This window comes from Sebastes fasciatus, chromosome 4 (assembly GCF_043250625.1).
Source record: "Sebastes fasciatus isolate fSebFas1 chromosome 4, fSebFas1.pri, whole genome shotgun sequence".
Classification (NCBI taxonomy): Eukaryota; Metazoa; Chordata; class Actinopteri; order Perciformes; family Sebastidae; genus Sebastes; species Sebastes fasciatus.
In genome coordinates, this window is record NC_133798.1 from 7,874,411 (window position 1) to 7,895,825 (window position 21,415).

The 21,415-nt window shown below is 40.5% G+C and overlaps 1 protein-coding gene across 2 annotated transcripts in view; it reads left to right on the forward strand.

Moving 5' to 3' along the window:
- Positions 1 to 13,381, forward strand: part of LOC141765651 (neural-cadherin-like) — a 111,218-nt gene extending 97,837 nt beyond the window's left edge. Inside the window, exons 32-35 of one of the 2 annotated variants that reach the window (XM_074631771.1) lie at positions 234 to 417; positions 2,436 to 2,686; positions 10,390 to 10,544; positions 11,158 to 13,379. In XM_074631771.1, coding sequence (XP_074487872.1) covers positions 234 to 417; positions 2,436 to 2,686; positions 10,390 to 10,544; positions 11,158 to 11,724 — 1,157 coding nt within the window. In that variant the 3' untranslated portion in view covers positions 11,725 to 13,379. Of the gene's footprint in view, positions 1 to 233; positions 418 to 2,435; positions 2,687 to 10,389; positions 10,545 to 11,157 lie in introns of both variants that reach the window. The other variant, XM_074631770.1, reaches the window with a different exon arrangement.
- Positions 13,382 to 21,415: the final 8,034 nt, after the last annotated feature.

Genomic DNA, 21,415 nt, shown 5'->3' on the forward strand with positions numbered 1-21,415 from the left:
TGTTTGTGTGTTTGCATGTGTGAGAGCGCGCATGTGCGTCGGTCTGCAGGTGTGTCGGCGAGTCCGTTTATGTGCGTCAACACGTGCGCGTCTGTGTGTGTTTGAGTTTACAACCCTGCCATGGTGTAATAAAAGATTTTGCCCGAGGACTGGTGTCTTCGTGTGTCTTTTAGCATTGTAAACTCTTCTTTTTTTTCTTTCTCCTCCTCCTCTTTTTTCTCTCTCCGCACCAGGCTGTTTGCGAGATGTGAAGTTTAACGGGCGCTCCATCCCTCTGGGTTGGGAGCATCCTTCAGAGGGGCTTCAGGTGGTCACTTCGCAGGGCGTCTCTGTCGGCTGCTATTCAGAAGCCTGCAGGAAACATCACTGCTCCCCTCCCTTGGTCTGCGTGGACCTCTGGAGACACCACGAGTGCAGGTGCTGTAAATAAATACAGAAAAAATAACCCGGGGTGTTAATGACGCCTTGCAGTATGCAGGCACGTTCTGTACACATACATCTAGAGACAAGGCCTGCATACCACAGCCTTGCTTATAATAAAATTAGTGACGCCAGCACCCAGCTTGTAAATTGGAATAAGAAACAACATCAAAAGCCACACATTTGCACAGTACGGTAGATAGAATAATATAACCTTTTGGAAAGGAACTTTAAATGTCAAGTAACTTATTCACAATATGAACTGGTCACATCGGGTTGAATGCTATTTATTATCATTTGTCAGGTATAAACAAGGTCTGGCAATCGGCATTTATATGTACGAGTTTTCAAAGCAACACACGACACAAAAAAAAGACGAATCATCTGTGACCGGATTGCAGGTGCAGTGGTCCAAAAATAGAAGAAGTCAAGGGGAACAGCCTGGAAAATCATGACATTACATATATTCCAAAGGCGGAAAACCAAGGCACCATAATTGATGATCATAATAATAATAATCGACTTCATTTTATAGCATATTTAGCTAAAAGGGCTTCACATTAAGAGTAACAACCGAAAGCAATTCAATAACAGCTGACAAACAACAACAAATGATTTCATAGTAGATGTTTTTTTTTTCAAATTAAGTTTGGTACAACTTTCTAATAAGATAACCTTTAGAAATGGTTTATAACTAATGGCTTTAATAATGTTTAATAAATCATTTACTAATACTTTTTAGATCACTTATAAGACATCAATAAGAACAACTTTTGGGTTGCCAGGTTGTGAAAAATCCTTTGGGCTGGCACTTACTTATCCTCCTCCATCATGACTTTTGCTGAGCGTCCAGCTTTCAATCCATTTATTAAAGGCTTTTGTTGAATACTCGATTCTGTTTAATCATGGCGTTCTACAGTCTGTTATTTCTTTATAACAGACTGCTATGTATAACAGACTGTTGCTATGAGTGCAGTTCTGATGTCAGACTCTAGCGGACCATTTTTGTGTCAAATTATAGCTTTCTTTAGTAAGTAGTCGTGTAATAAGCAGAATCCACCACATCGCCCTGTCAGGGTTTATTTCACAACAATGATTGGCTCGCTGTACATTATCCCTTAAATATTAACAGTTAATTAACATTTACAACTGTATACCCGACGGCTTGTCATGTGATACATTTATTAATGTATGATTGTCATGAGTATTTATTAATGAGAACTTACATAAATGTACAACTGGCATCCCTAAAGTTGTTCTCATAAATCCTGTAAATGATCTATAAACCATTTACCATTTATTAACAATAATGAAATAATAAGTTACAATTTATGAATCCACATGCACATGAATAAGGAAATCATACATACAGTAATCAATAAATATACAGTACTACTTACATATCACATACAGCCTGTGCATTTTATGTCAAAGTATAATGGTCTGAAATCAAAGTGTCCACTAGATGGCAGTGTGTCTGAGTTCAGCCCTGTTCCACTGTGTGTCTAGTAGTGTGTCTACCTGAGAGAATGGTGTGTAACAGCAGCGACTGTCACACTTTCCGCTGCCCCTTTAAACTCTGCAGGACCACTGAGTCTCCTGGCTGTGATGTAGAGACTCTGAAACAGTGTGGGACTTTTCACTGCGGTTGGATATCCATATTCTGTGATTGCAGCACAGCCTCAGGTTACAAAGCACTGAGAGAAGCAGGGGGCAGGGGTGAATGATATCCAGGGGATGTTTTGTACAAATATACTGTGGGACTGCTACTGCAAAGCCAATCTTAGCTTCTCATTTTCTTTTGTTTTTTTCACAGAACAGTCGACACACTGTAACCTGCAAAAAAAAAAGCATATCTTTGAATCTGATATAAGAGGTGTAACTCCTGAGGGATTTATTTTTACACTGTCAGCTTAGGTGTCACAGCTCTGTAGAACTCAATACTCCTTTTATCTGACAGCTTCCCAAGTGTTTCTCGTCTTTGCTTTACACCGCTGTCTCTCCTCTCCGCACAGGTGCCCCACGGGCCACATGACCAAAGAGAGCTCCGTGGGCAAGGTGTGCGTCTACACGCTGTGCGCCAGCCGGCCCTGCCGCCACGGCACCTGCGTGGCTCACTCTCCGTCCCGCTACTCGTGCCGCTGCAGCCAGGGCTACCGGGGACGCCACTGCGAGGTGACGCTCGCCATGTTCCACAACGACGACAGCAACAGCCTCAGCCTCAGCTCCATGTTCGCCATCAGCATCTGTGTCTTGGCCTTTCTAGGTAGCTATGTTGACTACGTCCTTTTCTACCTGTGGTAACCCAACGTCCATGTCATCGTCTCTTCTCATGTTTATTTTTATGTATTCTGTGTTTTTGTCTTGAAATGTCTTTTCTTTTTCATCTTCGATACATTGACTTTCATCTTGTAATTTTTTTTATTTTTGTTTGTTCTCATCTTCATGGTGTAATCCTTGCATTATGTTTGGTTTTATCTGTAACTTCCACTGTTTTATTCGTTTCCCAACCCCGTTTGGTTCCGCGAAACGCACATGCACATACTATATCTTGGATGCGTATTGATCTCTTGAGTTGCACCAGGATGTGATTTCTCCATGGGAGGTTGGTGGAAGCATGAAACAAAACTAGAGGGGAAGCAGGGAGGGAAACATTGTATGTCTTAATTTGTGATTCACAGGGAAGCTGTAAAATTCCCCGGAGAAACGGGGAGCTTCTTTATGTGTTTTTCTATATTTCTCATCACTTCTGTGTCCCTTGTCTCTTCCAATGTTACGCTCTGACTTCAGAAGTCAATTTCCCTCTCAGCCTTACTTTTTATCTGTCCAACTTATTTTATATCCCACCATCCACTCATTTTACTCCCTGGATGTATTTTTCTTGCCTTTCCTTCCACATTTCTGTGTACATTTTCTGTTTCCCGAGTCCCCCTAAATGTGTCCATATTGTGCACGTACTACTATGTACACTATTTGGAGCTGTAATCAGGGAATGCCAAAATAAGCACAGCTTTTTATTGTCTCTTCCTTAAATCAAGTTCATTCCAGGGTAACTCTAGGCTAAGGGTTAGATATAGGTTAATGGACATACATGGGGCAAGATTCCTGTGGTCAGACATCGGGCAGGGAGCAGCATGCAAGGAAAAAAAGCAATACCTAACAGGGTAATCTACAAAAACATGTTTGCGCCAAAATACAAAAACATATTAGCCATTCACAACAGCAAACAGCGGCTTTGTGTCTCCTCTCAAAACTTTCAATTTGAAGAAACTATTTTCTTCATTGTGTATTTTAAAATGCATGTTAGCTGGAGGATAATGTACCAGCTTGCTATTTACATCCTATGATTGAAAAAATACCCACTATTACTAGCTGCCCCACAGAGGTCTATGTCTTCAAAATTAAGTATGTGGTAAATGTGGTTTTGAGCTCTGGTCAGGAGTTCAACAAGCGTTTAATGTTTGTTGAGGTATTTGAAAAATTAAAGAAAAAAAAAAAAGATCATTTTGGACATATCTTGTGATTAAATGTAATACAGTCCCACAGCACATTCTCAGCTGTAGAGCAGCATCCAGTCCACTCAATACAGAGTCAAGTGGAGGGGTTGGAAGTGTGGCCTTGATTGACATGTTGCACATTATAAATGATAAATGCTCCCACCAGTGAAAGTATTAAATCATAGCCTCAGTGTGGCTGAATTACAGGTATGTTTGTGAAAACTATTTTTTTTTTTTTTTTTAATCAGATCACATTTTTATCAAAGCAAGAAAAATAGAAGAGCAAATTAATGTATTCACTTGAACTTTATGCATTGTGTTTGTGGGCAAAAAACAAGCTGGCATTAAACAATTCAAATTGTGATAAATAAGACAAACAACAAATTACGGCAGCAATATGAAAATAAAGTTCTGTTAACAAGATTGTATGATGCGGAAAAGAAAAGAATAGAAGGAGCAAAAAAGGAAGTTTTTCTGAAATATTTCAAAGTAAAACCTGAATTGGCGAGCCTTGGGTGTGGGAGTTTGAGGGCCTTCACTGAAAAAGCCTCCCTTTGAAGACTTTGACTTATAGGATGATCTAAGGCTGCTTTCTGACATATAAAGGGTCATAAGTTCAAAAGCGTGGACCAGAGCCCGACCACTGACGGCTTTATAGGTGAGAAGTAGAATCTTAAAATCAATAAATATTATCTGAGGGTTTTGAGGTCTCTTCGTCTCTGTTGAGAGCATAGCTGCTGAATTCTGAAGTTTTGAGTTTTATGACTGATGCCTAAGTACACAGTGTTTTCTTAGTTGAAGAAAGCACATCTGAACGTTTATTTTTCACTGCATCAAAATGTAATTCAATACAGGGGTATAAAAAGTAGAACAGAGCTAAAGTGAGCGAAAAAGAGCTTTCAGGAAGTAAAGCCAGCTGGGCCATTTGGCTTCATCGGCAGGTGCATTTGTGTGTTTGTTTGAAAATGTAAATACATTTAATATTTTTGCATTATGTGACCAAGTGGAAGCATACAAACAAAAAAATAGAGAGCCTAACATTGAACTCTGAGGAACACCACAAGTTGATTTTTTTGGATAAAGAAATACAATTGTCAATTTTAAAGGGACTCTCTGTAAGACTTGTGCGCGCATTACCGACACACACGAGACTGAACGTGATTGACAGGCATCATGTTGATTAACGTTAGCAACATTAGCTAGCTGAAACCACAATGTCACTGTATAGTTCACATGCTTGGCAGTAATGTTAACTTACCAAACAAAGGTCCCTCCATGAGTCAAAGGTCTGGCCGATGTTGATCCTGGTGTTAACTTTTCCTGCTTCAGCCTCCCGACCGTGGTCAGAAGTCACACGGGAGACACCGTAGTTTTGGTCTACTGGGCCGGAGTCGATAACGTTACTCGCTCCGGAGTTAACCCCCGTCACTTCACTCAGCAGCAGGGAAACAAGACACATTTCTACTCAAACTGCAACTTCCACTGTACATTCCCATTATATTCTCAAAGCTAAACTAACTCTCTTCTGCTCCGCTGCTCGCTCGTTTTCTCCCACGCTCGCCATCGCTCTCTCTCTCTTGCTTCACCACTCACTTCCCATGTGCACACACACTCTTTGCACTGGCTCTGCTATTTTCCCACAACACTAGTTTTCGCCTGATGTCTGGGGGGGGGGGCTGGTTGTTTGTTGGCGTTAGCGGACTCCATTTCTAACTGAACATTAGCTACAGCTAAGACACTCGCGAGTGTGCCTGATGTCACCTCCCTTGGATTTTCCTGGAAAAGCTGGGCCGGGTTCTTGACCATTAAAAGTCTACAGGCTGTTAGAGGAAACCAAGAAAGTCGCACAAGTCTAATTTTTTTAGGTTAGATTACAACCTGTTCACGTATTAGCAATAAAAAACGATTTGTATTTGTAAAAAGTTACATACAGTACCTTTAACTGAGGAAATGTGTTTCAAAGGTAAAACCTGAATAGGGATTCGACTAACCACTATTTTTCATTAATGATAAATCTTCCGTTTATTTTCTCAATGAATCAATTATTCTTTAAAATGCCCATCAAAATGTTCCAGGGCCTTCATCTTCTAAGTGTTGTTTTGGTTGGGTTTTTTTTGGGGGGGGGGTTCAAATCAACAATCCAAAACTCAAAGATATTCAATTTATAATGTTTAAAAAAATACTTTTTATCTGTCCAACTTATTTTATATCCCACCATCCACTCATTTTACTCCCTGGAAGTATTTTTCTTGCCGGTGCGTCCACATTTCTGTGTACATTTCTGTTTCCCAAGTCCCCATATTGTGCAATGTGCAGGTACTACTATGTAAACTATTTGGAGCTGTAATCAGGCATCACTTTCATCAAGAAATACTGCTAAAGTAAGGACAGCTTTTTATCGTCTCTTTACTTTAATCAAGTTTGATCTCGGGTAACTCTAGGCTGAGGGTTGGATATTGGTTAAGGTCTGTCTCATAGTGATATTACATGGACATATATGGGGCAAGATTCCCGTGGTCAGATATCGGGCAGCGAGCGGCATGCAAGCAAAAAAGAATACAATAGACAATAAATACAATGATAACAATAGACAATAAGACACAATAAACAATAGCAAACCGGGTAATCTACAAAAACATGTTTGTGCCAAAATACAGAAACATTCTATTCATTCACAACAGCAAACAGCGTCTTGTGTCTCCTCTCAAAACTTTCAATTTCAAGAAACAATATTCTTTATTGTGTATTTTAAAATGCATGTTAGCTGGAGGATAATGTACCAGCTTGCTATTTACATCCTATGATTAAAAAAATACCCACTACTAGCTGCCCCACAGAGGTCTATGTCTTCAAAATTAAGTATGTGGTAAATGTGGTTTTGAGCTCTGGTCAGGAGTTCAACAAGCGTTTAATGTTTGTTGAGGTATTTGAAAAATTAAAGAAAAAAGATAATTTAGGACATTTCTTGTAATTAAATTTAAAACTAACAGTTTATAATGTTTAAAAAAAATTGAGAAAAGCTGAAATGAACCGTTTTGCTTGTAAAATGACTGAAATTATCAATCGGTTATCAAAATAGTTGCTGCTTAATTGTCTGTTAACCAACTAATCGATTAATCGGCTAATGTCTCCGCTCTAGACTCTAACCAGTTAAATGCTGATGACACCGACCCACTTGTGTAAACAGTCTAATAAAATTGCACAGTCGATGGTGTCATAAGCGGTGGTAAGATCTAATAGGATCAAGATTCAATATCTACCCACATCTGCTGCCAGCAGGGCCTTTATAAATGTATATGCATTGATATCTCTGCCGAAGAGATGAACTGTCCCTTTAATTCATCGTTAAGGCCGAGGACAGGGAAGAGTTAACGAGTTAATAATTGGGTTAGTTTTAGGCATTATAGCTAAGGAAATGTGATTCTTCTGGTCCTCACAGCCAATGTGTGTGCATGTGTGTGCGAGCTGCTGCTGCTCTCACTACCCTCTGTAGGGCCACATCGCTGTTTATGAGTCTTTCTGTCAGAGACAGGCTTATAAAACGCTTGGGCAATTCAATACACTGTCCCTGCCTCTATAACTGACTCAACCTTCCCTCCAGGGCATGTGGCTAGTATTGGGACATCAGTTATTCTGACACTTGAGAGTGAAACGCATAAAGCGGTCTTCAATATTTGATAATGAATTCAAAGATGATAAAGTGTGGCCTTGTGCATCGTTAATGAAAATTCATGTGTTGCTTGCATGCTAACTAAAGAAAAGGTGCAGTCCATTTGAAGTGGCATAACCGCTGTCGCCGATGAGATGCATTCATATTCAAGGCTCCAACTTTTCACCTCACCAAGAATCACCGTCTGTTCCGTAATATAATTCAGATTGGAAAGAGCGGTCTTTGATGACTGCAATTACATTTTTACATCTTGTGAAAGAAGTGGATAAAATAAGCTAAACAATTCTTTCTCTCAGCCGGAAAGAAAAAAAAAAAAGAAGAAGAAGCAGTTTTCATAATCAACGGTTCTGAATGTGGAAATGAGATTAATCCTGTGGTTTAATGAACAGATGGTTATGCAATATGTACTTGTTTAATGATGACCCTCGTCACCACAGGAACCACTACCATAAATACACACTCACACTCGCTGCACTAAGCGAGACTGCTAGCTGGGTGCTAAATTAAAGGGGGACTCCTGTCTGCCTCAACGTGCATTAAAAGTTAAAATGATCATCCATTATTAAGTTTTACATAAGCCATCACAGACCGACCAGAATGTGGGTTGAGCGAGTGCTATTGACAGAGGTGATGTCTGACCAGGCCTCATTAGTCCGGCATCAAATCTGATATTCTGGTTGTTTGAAGAATGGGAGAAATTAGCTTCCCATATGGGCTCTCTGGATGCCCAGCGATCATGTAAAGTGCCTGTACTTTTCTATTCCCTGAAAGATTTATAAATAAATGATTTTCTCAACTCTTTCCCATCTCTCATCTGTCTCATTTCCTTCTGCTCGTTCCTCACTTTTCTTTTTCCCCTGAACCTCCCTCATTGATGTTTCTTTCGTCTACCTCGCAGCTAATTTTTTCTCATTAACCTCAGACCGGAGCTACAGTGAAAGGGTTAAGTGTTTTGATCAAGCTGTGTTGTGTAGAATAGTTGTTTACTCCACGCTCATTCATAATGCACAGTCCAGGTCCAGGCTAACATCATAATACCCTGCTCATAGTAACGGTTAGAGGGCAAAGAGGCAGCAGCATTATGGATTGATGAATGACTGCGATGTTTGTTCTCCACCCTGAGTGATATTGATCTTGCTGGAATGTAGCTACACACACACACACAAACAACTCTGGGCAGTAGTGGCTACAGGCGTAGGGGCAAAGTTTTTCAGCAGGCAACTAGTGTGTGTGTGCGAGGGTGTGTTTACCTGTGCTTAATTGTGTGTGTGTGTGTGTGTGTGTGTGTGTGTGTGTGTGTGTGTGTTGTGTGTTGTGTGTATGTGTGTGTGAGAGTGCTTCCCTCTGAGCCGTGTATCGAACTCCCTCCCTAGATAGATGTGTAGAATATCAGCTCAGGTGGTGTTGAGGGTTGAGGTGAGCGCAAGCCTGCAGGCAGCACCTCGGAGCAGGTAATTCTGGGGTTGAGAAGGAGGCCCCGGCGTTCTGGTCGGCTCATCGAGATTCTGGTGTTTTCTGCGAGGGCGCTCTGGCGCAGCGGTGAAGGAGCCGGATCAGCTGATCAATACAGCTCTCCCCTCCACCCCATACTGAGGATGGCCAGCTGAAGGGGCGAGGGGGATAAGCTTACAATCTCTAGTTTTCTATATAATATAAGAGCAGCGTGGAAAAAGTGGAGCAGCTGAGGTGTTAAAAAGACGTTAAAGGCAGCGATAGATAAATAGAGATGGTTTTTAATTGAGATTTCTTTTGTAGCATAGATTATCTCCCGGGGAGTTGTTTTTCTGTCGTTGTTTATGAATACCTGCCTGTTAGTGTGACCCCAAAGAGCCGTTGGTGCGTTCTTCTCTTTCGAAGCAATTACTTTAAAAATCCAGACTAATGTGATTACCTTGCATTTCTCAGAAGATTTCCAATTAAACTGATACTTAGCACGCACCATATAAACCATTCTAGTTGAAATGGATCCCATCTAGTGCGAGAGATAAAAGCCGGGGCCAGACGGAGGCCAGAGAGGGACTGAAAAACAAGGAACCGTGAGAGACTTAATGAGTGGGGAAGACAGAGGGAAGACAGAGGGAAGCTCCAATACAACGAGACAAATAAAAGAATAAAAAAAAAAAAAAAGACAGTGAGTGAGTGAACTAGTGAAAAAAACAGATAGCGAGGAAGGGAGAAATAGAAAAAGGGATGGCAGATGGGAGAAAAATATTGGTTGAGATTAATGGACTTTAAAGGTCAGTCCAGCATGTTGTATAATTCAGCACACAATAGCTGTGATTGATGTGTATGCTTTAGAACCTTTTCTGCTCGGCTCCCGCAGCATTCCTCTCCACGTTCAGCAGAGCCACCAAGGCTTTGAGTTTAAGCTGGGTGGAGTACAAATTCACTTAATAGGTTTCTGAGGAACTGCGGTCTTTGATAAGACAGGAACAGGGATGCAACATCAATGGGGAATAGGTGGAAAGGTGCTGCCTCTGTTTCCATGTATGCTCCATTAGTGTGTCCTTTACTGTACACTCAGTGCAGCTAATAGGTCTTACAGCACAAATGGATGTGATGGAAAATCCATTTTAGTCTGTATACTATTTATTAAGAATATTTGGTGTTCTTTTTACATGTGATGGAAAATACACGTGTTCACATTTTCCGAGTATTTCGGCGTTTAGAGCATCACTTTTCCGTTCACGTCGTCGATCTCATGTAAACACCCGAAGATGTGTTTTTCTGCTCTGTTTCTCCTTTTCAATGATGTGAGTGTGCTCCTCCCGCCGTGTTAACCTGCTCTCTGGCACCCCTCAGTGTTGATGCTGGGCCTGTTCCTCTACTCCTGCTGGAGGAGACACAAGGGCCTGAAGGAGGGGGTGTACCATGTGTCAGCGCACCACGGCGAGTGGGAGGACATCCGAGAGAATGTGCTCAACTACGACGAGGAAGGCGGAGGCGAGCAGGACCAGGTAAACAAAATACGCACGCTGGTATTTACTGCAGGCGGGGAGAGTAAACAGAACACTATAAAGCAAACACTGGATCCATTTGGATGTGTTTTTAAATGTCATCATACTATATTTCGGGGCCGTTTTTAAATAAGAATACAAATATAAAAATAGGACAGAAGCTGAACCAGCAAACAGGGAGCTGTTGGTGCCCCAGAATGAAAACCAAATATCAGCTCCCAGGAGATCTGGGAATGTGAGTCAATTAGCTGGAATTAAGCAAATAGACACCAATAGCTGCTAATGCCTCTGTTTTAATAGTGCTGGTAATAGCAGTTTTCACCCCCCTCTGCAATTCGATAATTAATTACTTGGCTAATCAATGGTGCTGTTGATGCCAACATGTCTTCCTACATGGTGGATCTTCAGTCTTACTCTGAAGAACGGGTCCATTTGCTAGCAGAGGCATTAACTAGTTACACTGCTCTGAGCACAGATTGGTGTCATGTGGCAATGTTGTTTTTCATTATCTGTTAAGTCCCCAAAAAAAGAACACGCGGGGGAATAAAAAGGCTCTTTTCTTGTCTTCTGTCCTTCCTTCATTCCCTGCTTTTTCTCTCTGTTGGTCTCCCAGAATGCCTTTAATATGGTGGAGCTGCAGCGCTCTCTCCAGCCCAGCCCGGCACAGTCCCTCCGGTACAGCTACCCACAAAGCATCATCTCCTACCCGCAGACTAAGCTTCCCCAGGACAACAACAAGAAGGGGGTGTCTACTGGGAACGGCAGCGCGGCTATAGCGCTGCGTCTGGCCATCCCGCCATCAGAGACAGAAACCCTGCCGTCCCCTCTGACCTTCCGCCGCTCCCAGAAAGCCCTCTCCTTCTCCAGCCAGGACTTGGCCCGCTACCTGTGCGAGGTCATCAGGGACATGGAGCACCCGGGGGAGCTCGGCACCATGACAACACCGCGCCGTCCCTCCGGGAAGGAGCGCGGCCTGGCGGCGGTGCGCTCCCTCAGCTCGCTCAGTGCATCTCAGGGTTCAGAAGTCAGGCTTCAGACGGCCCCGAGCAGCCGGCTGGACAGGTTCAAAACCCTCCGAGCCGTTGTTAGCGATTTGAGAGGAGACTCCAAGACTCCGGAGGGCCAGAAAGACAAACTGAAGGAGAGCAGAGGGCAGCTGAACTGCGAGAAGAGCGGTTGAGGCTGCACTCGGAGAAACAGAACTGAAGGTTGCAGAGAAGCAACACTAATCAGAAGGCGTGGGAGGAATTCCAAAGGGAGATAATTAAATGTGAAATACTCTGAGACTGGGAGGTTGCCCAGGGTCTATGTGAAGTCTGCTATAAATGTACTGTATTGATGAAACTTTGAACATTTAAGTTCTTTGATATAAAAGATGTTTACCAATGAATGATCAGATGTGATGTATTGTTTACTTGGCATTGCACTGTACAGTATTTACTCCACAGAAAGCACTTTTCGGAAGCGCCCTGTGTCGAAACTATTCGTGTCATAAAGCTCACAAGAGTAATGTCTGCAAGAAAGACGGCAAATGAGTTTTCCTGTGAGAGAACTGGATTCTTGTTGCCGCTAATGACTCATGAAATCAATTATGTGTCAAAATGATTTTGTTTCATTTGTATTATCTATTTCCTTTTAAATAAATAATTATCTTTGATAATATTTCGAGCTTGATCTTGTTCAAACACCAGTTCACATTAGTGATCGTCAAATCTCCCGTTTTTTGAAGTTCAAGCCAACTTTCATCATCAAATGATGGTCTGGCTGTTTTTCTTTTTTAGTCAGAAAGCTCAGCAGACACAAAGTAAAGTAAGATGTAATTCTTATTACCTACACATGAATAGTTCCTCTATGTATTTCCATCAGGGGTGGAATTTATATTTCAAAGGTTGGGGGGTGTGGACACAGTTATTAGTACAGGCACAAATCCTCAAAAGGGCTTTATTTTTTCCGAGACCCCCTCCCGAGTTAGAACAAACCATGTTTTTTTCATAGTTTTGATGATGACGGTCATAACTAGAATATTTTATGCAGCAAAATACAGTAAAAAAGTAATGAAATTTATCAACATATTGACCCTGTAGGCAGACAAGTGCAGAATAAAACCACTCTGGAGATGGTGTTGGGGTACTTACATGATATACTTAATCTCATTTACCTATTGTTTGGATTTGCTAGAGTCCTGATATCTGCCCTAACCTCAAAACAATATCCATCCATCCATCTATTATCTGTAACCGCTTATCCTATTCAGGGTCGCAGGGGGGCTGGAGCCGATCCCAGCTGCCATTGGGTGAAGGAGGGGTACACCCTGGACAGGTCGCAACAGTATCACAGGAGCAATTTAGAGTCAACAATGAATCTAACCTGCATGTCTTTGGACTGTGGGAGGAAACCGGAGAACCCGGAGAAAACCCACACTAACTCCACACAGAAGGGCCCCAAGCCAGGTTTGAACCAGCGACCCTCTTTCAAGGCAATATGAATATCAAAATATGTATTTATTATAAAACGAGAGCCTAGAGCCTTTTAAAACAAAGTTGTCAGACAGACATCTTTTTAAAAAGAAAGTTATTTTTTTATTTAAGGTATATATGATGGTGATTTGACACAGTTCAGGCCATCACATTGATTAAGAAACGTTGTACAAAAACAATAAAGGTGGTACAGTGAAGCAAAATGTGTAAAGTGAGGATTAAAGTGTATTTTTTTTCATGTTAATATTTAACAAAATATGCACTGTTTTTATTGCTGTGATAAATATTAATAACTCCATTAAATCCTACGGAGCTCAAGATTTCAAAACGTGTCTCCTCTTACAATGTTTAAACTAGACACTCCAGGCTCCACTATAATAGATAGTGTTACCAGTTTTAAAGATCTTATACAGATTTTTGAAATTCTTTTTAGTTTTTAAGTTATTCTCATTTCCATACTATTTTGGGGTGTTGTTCAGTGCTGACACAAATGTGAATGGCTATTGTTATTTTGTGTGCACACATTAAAACGACATGTAAATCCGATGCATTGGTTGCAGCCGTTTAATAACGAGGTGTGAGCGGATGTGAAACTAACTTTACGTGCACTTCTAGGCCACTGACTTACTGCAAACATGGAAGAGGAAACGTGCCAACATGAAACTCAGTGGTGGTGTCTAAAAGGGAGCCACCAAACTGGGGAAACTCGCGAGATTAAGGTTTGGCATTGACCTCGAATGGTTAAAGCTGGAGGAGGAAGTTTGGAGCAAATATGATTTAAAAAAATATATATATTTTTATAAATCGGTCACTATATCCTGACCACAGTCTGATATTAAGTTTTTTCACTGCCAATTTTTTTTTTTTTGTCTGCCACTCTATGCGCTAAATGAAGGAATAACATTTTAGATCTGATGTCATTCAATGTTTGATATATTTTACATAAAAAACATTATATGCATGGTAAATTGCAGTAATTCAAATAACACCATAGCTTCCGGGGAGCCTTATTTTTCGGGGGTGGAAGGGTACTGTACACACTACTGTACTGTATTTTTTTATTGTCATCTATAGTGATTACTTGCATAAAAACACACAATTCAATAGATTACGATTATTTAAATATTTGATTTGATTAAAAAAAATCTTGGTAAGTTGTTAGGAAGTTAATCAGGTCATAATTCCCTCTCTATTATCTATTATTTCAAACATCTCCTTCAAACAACTGGATTTATTCAAGCTTCATATCATGATAACGTAATTTTGCTTCACCTAATAGTCATTTTACTGAGCAGAAATTGAACGCCTCATAATTGTAACCCAATGGCACCTCTGTTAACGCTAGGAGCTCCGTTATTTAACCAAGCAGGACTGTGCTGCCCACCCGCTGCTAACACTCATTCTTTTGATTTCAACACAGATTTGTTGTTCAGATTTGTTCAGATTTGTTGTATCAGGTGAAAAAAAGGGTGCGTCCCCTCAGGTTTAGTAGTAGCGCCATGCTTTTGAGCGCTTTTTTTTCTTTCTGCCGTGTATTCGGTCCCAAACAACCTGAAACATGATACAGCGCGAGTATGTGTCATTGTGCACGCGTAACTGTCAGAAAGCATCAATAAGAGGAATCTATAGTCACTGAGGCATGAGATGCCAAGGAATCGGACAAGGAGCCGGTTCTCTATTCCCATCCCCAGCATTTTCCCTGCCTGCCAAAGTGACGGATGGCCTGATGCCAACAATTTACCCGTATTTGGCTTTGCTAATTTCAGACCCTGATCCTGACAGTAGTGCATGAGACAGGTAATCTGAAAAAAAATTCCATAATAACCTTTCAGCATATTGTAATTCAAGTGTTGTGAGAGAAAACTAGACTTCTGCTCCTCCTCATGGCTCTGTTTTCAGGCTTTAGGAAATCTAGCCCGTGACGGAAGACTTTGACCAATCACAGGTCATTTCAGAGAGAGTGCGTTTCTATTGAGCAATCCTATTGGCTGTGCTCCGGCTGGTGGGCGGTGCTTGGTACTTCCACAACAGATCTCAACATGGCTGCCGGGTCACAAACTTTCTCATTTTACAGCTAAACAGTGCACTACAAGATGTTTCTGAAAACATCTGAGGAGAGAAATAGGCATTACAGTAACATAATATTGATTCATATTTGATCAGCGCTGCCTAGTTTGACTGTTTGAACGGAGTTTGCGAGTGATTGACAGCTGCTCAGAGATGGCAGGCTCCAGCTCGGTTTCGATTGGTTGTTTTCCTCCGGTCTGTGAAATCTTGCAGATGCCATTAGGAGCACCGGAGGACACAGAGGAACATGATTTTTTTTCAGATTACCTGTCTCATGCACTGTCAGGATAAAGTAACCGTTTTGTAAAAATAACGTTTTAAAATCATATTTGCTCCCATTCTACCCACTGCAGCTTTAAAGCCAAAGCGGAGAAGGCCACACTCATGGAAGCACGCCTCGGAGCAGCGGGCAGATCTTCTAAGGAGGGAAAAAGAGCAGCTTGAGATGGACACTGAAATAGCAGCCTCCACACTGCGATGACAGCAGCACTCCAGGCCTACGACAGCAACAGTGTTTCAGATGGACAATCAGAAGGAATGGAGTCTTATGTGAGGAAAGAGGCCATTAAAGACGTGCCTACATCTCTCAATCCACTTGCCAAAAAATAGGAGCGTCAGTATGACCAGTTCTCACAGCAGCACATATTTCTTCATCCATTGCAAAGCAATACTCATCCATTGGAGGAAAGAGCAGTTGCATTTGATCACCACAACTTCCAAGAACAATAATATATAATAGCCCATGAGAGAGAGACCCAGAGATAAATGAGAATGAATGAGAGTGCACCCATAGTCTTCCTGACTGAACTTCCACAAAAGCTTCATTAACATTGTTTTGTTTTCTATGACATTAATCTGATGTGAATTTAATAGTGTGAGCTTGACACATTGAAAATGTAAAGAAATGCATACAGAAATAAAACATGCACATGCTGCTGAATTTAAGATGTTTTGATGCTAAATGTGAGTGTTTGATGTCAACATTTTCTAAATATTCACATAAAAGAAGCTTATTCAGCTGGTTTGGGTGGAGCTGAGCAATGCGAATAAATGTTACTAATAATATAAAATATGAGTAGCTCTCGGCCACTTTCATTTTGTCAAAGTAGCTCTCAGAGGAAAAAAGTTTGGAGAACCCTGAGTGCTGTCAAAGTTAACACGATAATAACACGCTAACTCAAATTCATTTTAATGCAACAATTTTTTTACTTATTAACGCAACTTGCAATTTTTAGGTTGTAGCGGGCTCAGTTTTAAAGCTAGAGTGAAGATACTGGAATCATATGAAACTAGAAAACCTAAGGAATCCATGTCATACTAGCTTGTCATGAAGGAGACTAAATAACGCTCCAAACTCGCACTAAATGTTGCTGAGGAAAAACTGGCATGGCCATTTTCAAAGGGGTCCCTTGACCTCTGACCTCAAGATACGTGAATGAAAATGGGTTCTATGGGTACCCACGAGTCTCCCCTTTACAGACATGACCACTTTATGATGATCACATGCAGTTTTGAGCAAGTCATAGTCAAGTCAGCACACTGACACACTGACAGCTGTTGTTGCCTGTTGGGCTGCAGTTTGCCATGTTATGATTTGAGCATATTGTTTTATGCTAAATGCAGTACCTGTGAGGGTTTCTGGACAATATTTGTCATTGTTTTGTGTTGTTAATTGATTTACAATAATAAATATATACATACATTTGTATAAAGCAGCATATTTGCCCACTCCCATGTTGATAAAAGTATTAGATACTTGACAAATCTCCCTTTAAGGTACATTTTGAACAGATAAAAATGTGTGATTAATTTGCGATTAATCGTGAATAAATATTTTAATCTATTGACAGCCCTTCATTTTTATGGCTTATTATACAGTGACTTCTATGACATGCTATACTATGACATTTTAATAACATTTGAATTGCATCCTATTCTATGACTCTTGTGATGTTCTAAATTATTTTGTAATAGCATACTATACTATAACATGTTTATAGCACTGTTATGGCATACTAAACTATGATTTTTGACATGGCATACTATACTATGATATTTTCATGACACTTTTTTATGGCATACTATACTATGACATATTTTATGACATTGGTATGGCATATTTTACTATGACATTTATTATGACATACTATATTATTTTTCATGGCATATTTTACAATTACATTTTATAACATACTATACTATGCCATTTGTATGACTTTTTTATGACTTACCATACTGTCAGATTTTTTATGACATACTATAAAATATTTTTTGATGGCATATTATACAATGACATTTTATGACATTAAATTATATATGGCATATTAAACAATGACATATTTATGACATACTATATTATTATTTCTTATGACATTTTATGGCATACTATATTATTATATTTTTGCGAACTTTTTTGGCATACTATTTTTTTCTATATATTTTTATAATATTTTATCATTTTATTTGTATTACATAACATACTATGACTTATTACATCCTATACTATGACATTTTTATAATGAATAAAATCTTTTAAATAACAAAATAATAGGGGATTTTTATTGTGAGAAATATAGGAAATAAAATTGTATCCACCGTTTTACAGCTGCTCCTTTGACCACTACACAGACACCTTCAAGTGTGTAGCCCAACCGAGTCAAGCCAAGCGAAGCCAGCACATGTGTATGGAAAAACCCTATAATACCACTATAACTATGATAACAACAGCTACAAGTCCTACAACTGCACCAACGTTTACTACAACTACAACTACTAGTTGTTGTGATAGTTACCAAATGTTTGCTCCATGGGCTCCAGTTCTCTTCTCCTCCAGGCCCTACAAGTCCCTTTCTTCATTCAGCAGTCTGGACAGAAAACAGAGACATTTAAACCAACATTTACAAAACATAAAAAGTCTCTCCTGCTCCAATAACAGACCCTCGTTCACCACTTTTTAAACAGACTTTTTGCATCAGTTTAAAAAAAAAAAAATGTATGGAAGATAGATCAAATCCTTGTACAACACAAAACACAGGTAGTTATATTGAGTCATACATTGATAATCTTATAATAATAATAATGTATTCAGAATGAGGTTGTATGAAAATGTATCTATGCATTTGTGTATGTGCTCTAATGTGCTCTGTGCTGGATTTCTTTCTCTCTCTGCTGTGTGTGTGATGAGCTGCAGGTGAGCTTGGCTGATTGGCAACCGGCCCCGGGCCTTTCCAAGCTGACCTGGAGCCGGTCGCAGCGTCCCAGAGGAAATCTCTCACCGAGCGACCCCTGACCTGCCCTACCCGTTGAGAAGTGTAAAAATATTGTTGGTTCATTATGTAACAAACCACTGCTCCTTTGTTTTTCTGTTTTTTTTCGTTCTGGTTGAAAAATAAAAAACAATGAAGTTTTTTTGTTTTTCCGTTTTGAAAGTTGTTTTTGAAATGGAAAAAACAAAGAATGAACCATACACGGATTGTCCAGGTAGTCAATTGGTTTCAACGCATACTACGTATATCCCCTGGTTCCATTCTACACTATTCTCCATTCTACTATCAGGCAAAAATGCATCATAAATATCTTCAAAAAACAAAAATCTGAAACACTAATCCAAATATCTGGAGAATGTTTTGCATTACTGGTGTTTTCTTACTCTGAGTTCGTCCAGAATCGATGTCATCTCGGAAGCGGCTCAGCTGCTTCTGATTCTGGAGAAAAGAGGCACAAATCATGTCATTTGATTGTTACTATGACAAAGAAAAAGATTACATTTGAACACATCATGATAACGTTATAATTTATATTAATAAATACATTACAACATTTTAATAAATAAATATTTTTTTTACTGAATAGAGACAGAACGCATCATAATGTAAATCCATGGCACCTCCCGTTAACTAGCTCTCGTCCTGCCAATTTCAACACGGATTTGTTGTTCACAAAGTGACATTATCAGAGAAGAAATAGGTTCGCGCCAATAGTGAGTTTATTGCGTCCCAAACAGTCTACCTATGGTATCGTCAGGGGAACACGTTGCAATTATGCATTAAGGCAGCCCTAAAAGAGGACCTGGTTTGTCGCACTATAACAGCTGCAAGGCGTCTGGTCGGCCACGTCAAAAAAAGTTCTAAAGCCACCGCAGCATTTAAAGAAAAGCAACTCCTGCAAAAAGTGACTAAACACAAACTAACCCAAGATGTGCCAACTCACTGGAACTCCAAGTTCTACAAGCTTGAACGTCTTTTGGAACAGAGATGGCCAGTCACCGCGCTGCTGTCCAACCCTGGTACCAGCAAGAGGGCCGAAAGAGGTTTGGATCGTTTCAGTTCCGAAGCCCATGATCACTCTGACGGAGTTAGTGTCACAGAACATAAATGCTACGTTGCCACTCTGCCTATGATCATTAATATGAAGACACGCCACCTGCAAGTACGCGAGGATGACAATGAAGCCACTAAAGCACTGAAGGGCAAGCTCATTGCAGAATTTGAAGGGAGGTGAAAGCTGACATTGAGACTTGAAATCGGTAGTAATTTATATACATGCAAGCCGCAGTTCTCGATCCGCGTCTTAAAACACTCTCATTCTTAGAGGATCTTCAATGCGATGAGGTATATGAACAATGCAGATCTTGCCGAAAGTGTGTGTCAAAACATTGCAGAGGACGCGAGGACAGCAGCACGACGGAAACTGAACAAAAAGAAAAAGAATGAAAAAGAATGACAAGGAGAAGGCCATGCTGCTGATGATGACAACTGATGAAGAACAAGAAGAAGAGGGGCTGTCACCGATTCAGAACAAAATGAAGACATACTTGCAGGATCAAACAAAAGTTGATGCTGTGCCACTGAACTGGTGGAAAAGAAATAAGGACCGCTATCCAAAGCTGCACAGCAGCCAAACGTGTACTCTGCATCCCCTCTACATCCACACCATCAGACAGAATATTTTCAAAGGCCGGCTTCATCGTTAACAAGACTTGAAGATCACTTCTCCCAAGTAATGTGGACAAAATAGTAGTGATGTTATGTGATGTGCCGAGGCTTCGGAGCGTGTGTCGAGTAATCCAGGAAGTTTTCTGTGAAGCGCGTATCGAGGCTTGTATCGTTTTAGACAAATGACGTCATTGGAGATGCCCCAAGCCGAAATACAGTTGAGAACTTATTATTCCTGAATAAAAAGGAAGTTACACAAGCACATTCACTGCCCTGTGCCCAGTTAAACCACTGCCACATATCTGGAATATATGTACCTGTTTTACACTATTTGACTGATAGGTGGTCTCGTGTGCATATGAAGCCCAGATGAAGCCTCGTGAAATGAACCCTTTTGCGAACCAATTTGCTTCATGAAGCTTCATCTCGCCATCACTACAAAATAGTTTTCCTCTCCCACAACATGTCAAGGCTGAATAAGAACACTGCATAACATGGTAAAGTAAGACCACTGACTCATCTGTCGTGTGATTAATATAGGCCAATCACTCATTTTATTATTTATTATTTGTTGTGCAGGAAAAAGAGACAAACGTTCGCTTTTTCATCTTAAAGATTTCAAATCTTAAATAGAGTGTAATTTGTTTATACTTTACAGTTTTATATATTTTATATTGAAAGAAAAATATGGTAGCAGATTTCTATCCTGTTGAAGACGAGAAGTTATTATTTCAAAGCCGACAATGTGAATTTATTTAAAATTTTCATGCCAACTGTTTGTATTTTCATAATTCCAATCTTAAATAATTTCATTTGTTAATTTATTCTTGTTTATATTTATTTATTAGTTATTATTATGTTTAAAGGGACTGTTTGTAACTTTTTAAGCGTATAAATGTACCGGGTCGGGACACATGCACGCTCGCATATATATGCGCGCTCGTGTGTGGCTGAAGTCACTGCTCCTCTGCCTGCTTGCCTTCACTAACACACTGCGCGCGTTCATGCTGTCTCGCTCCACCTCTAGAAGAGCATGCGCGCTCACTCCACACTGCAGAAGAGTTAGTTTAGCTCTGAGAATATCTAGTGAATGTATAGTGGACGTTTGTACAGAAATAACTGCTGCAAGTCCTCCAGACCAACAGAGGTTTTCCGTGTCTTGTGAAGAGACGGGGCTCCGCAGAGAGAAACGTTATCACCGGCACCCGGTCGGAGAGGGTAATGTTTCTCTTCCTGCAGCGAGACTGAAGCAGGAAGAGAAACGTTACCGTCTCCGATCGGGTGCCAGTGTCTCTCTCCAGCTGCGGTCAGAGGCGATAACGTTTCTCTTCCTGCTTCAGCCTCAAAGCCAACACTAGGATCAGCATTGATTCATGGAGAGACCTTCGTCTGG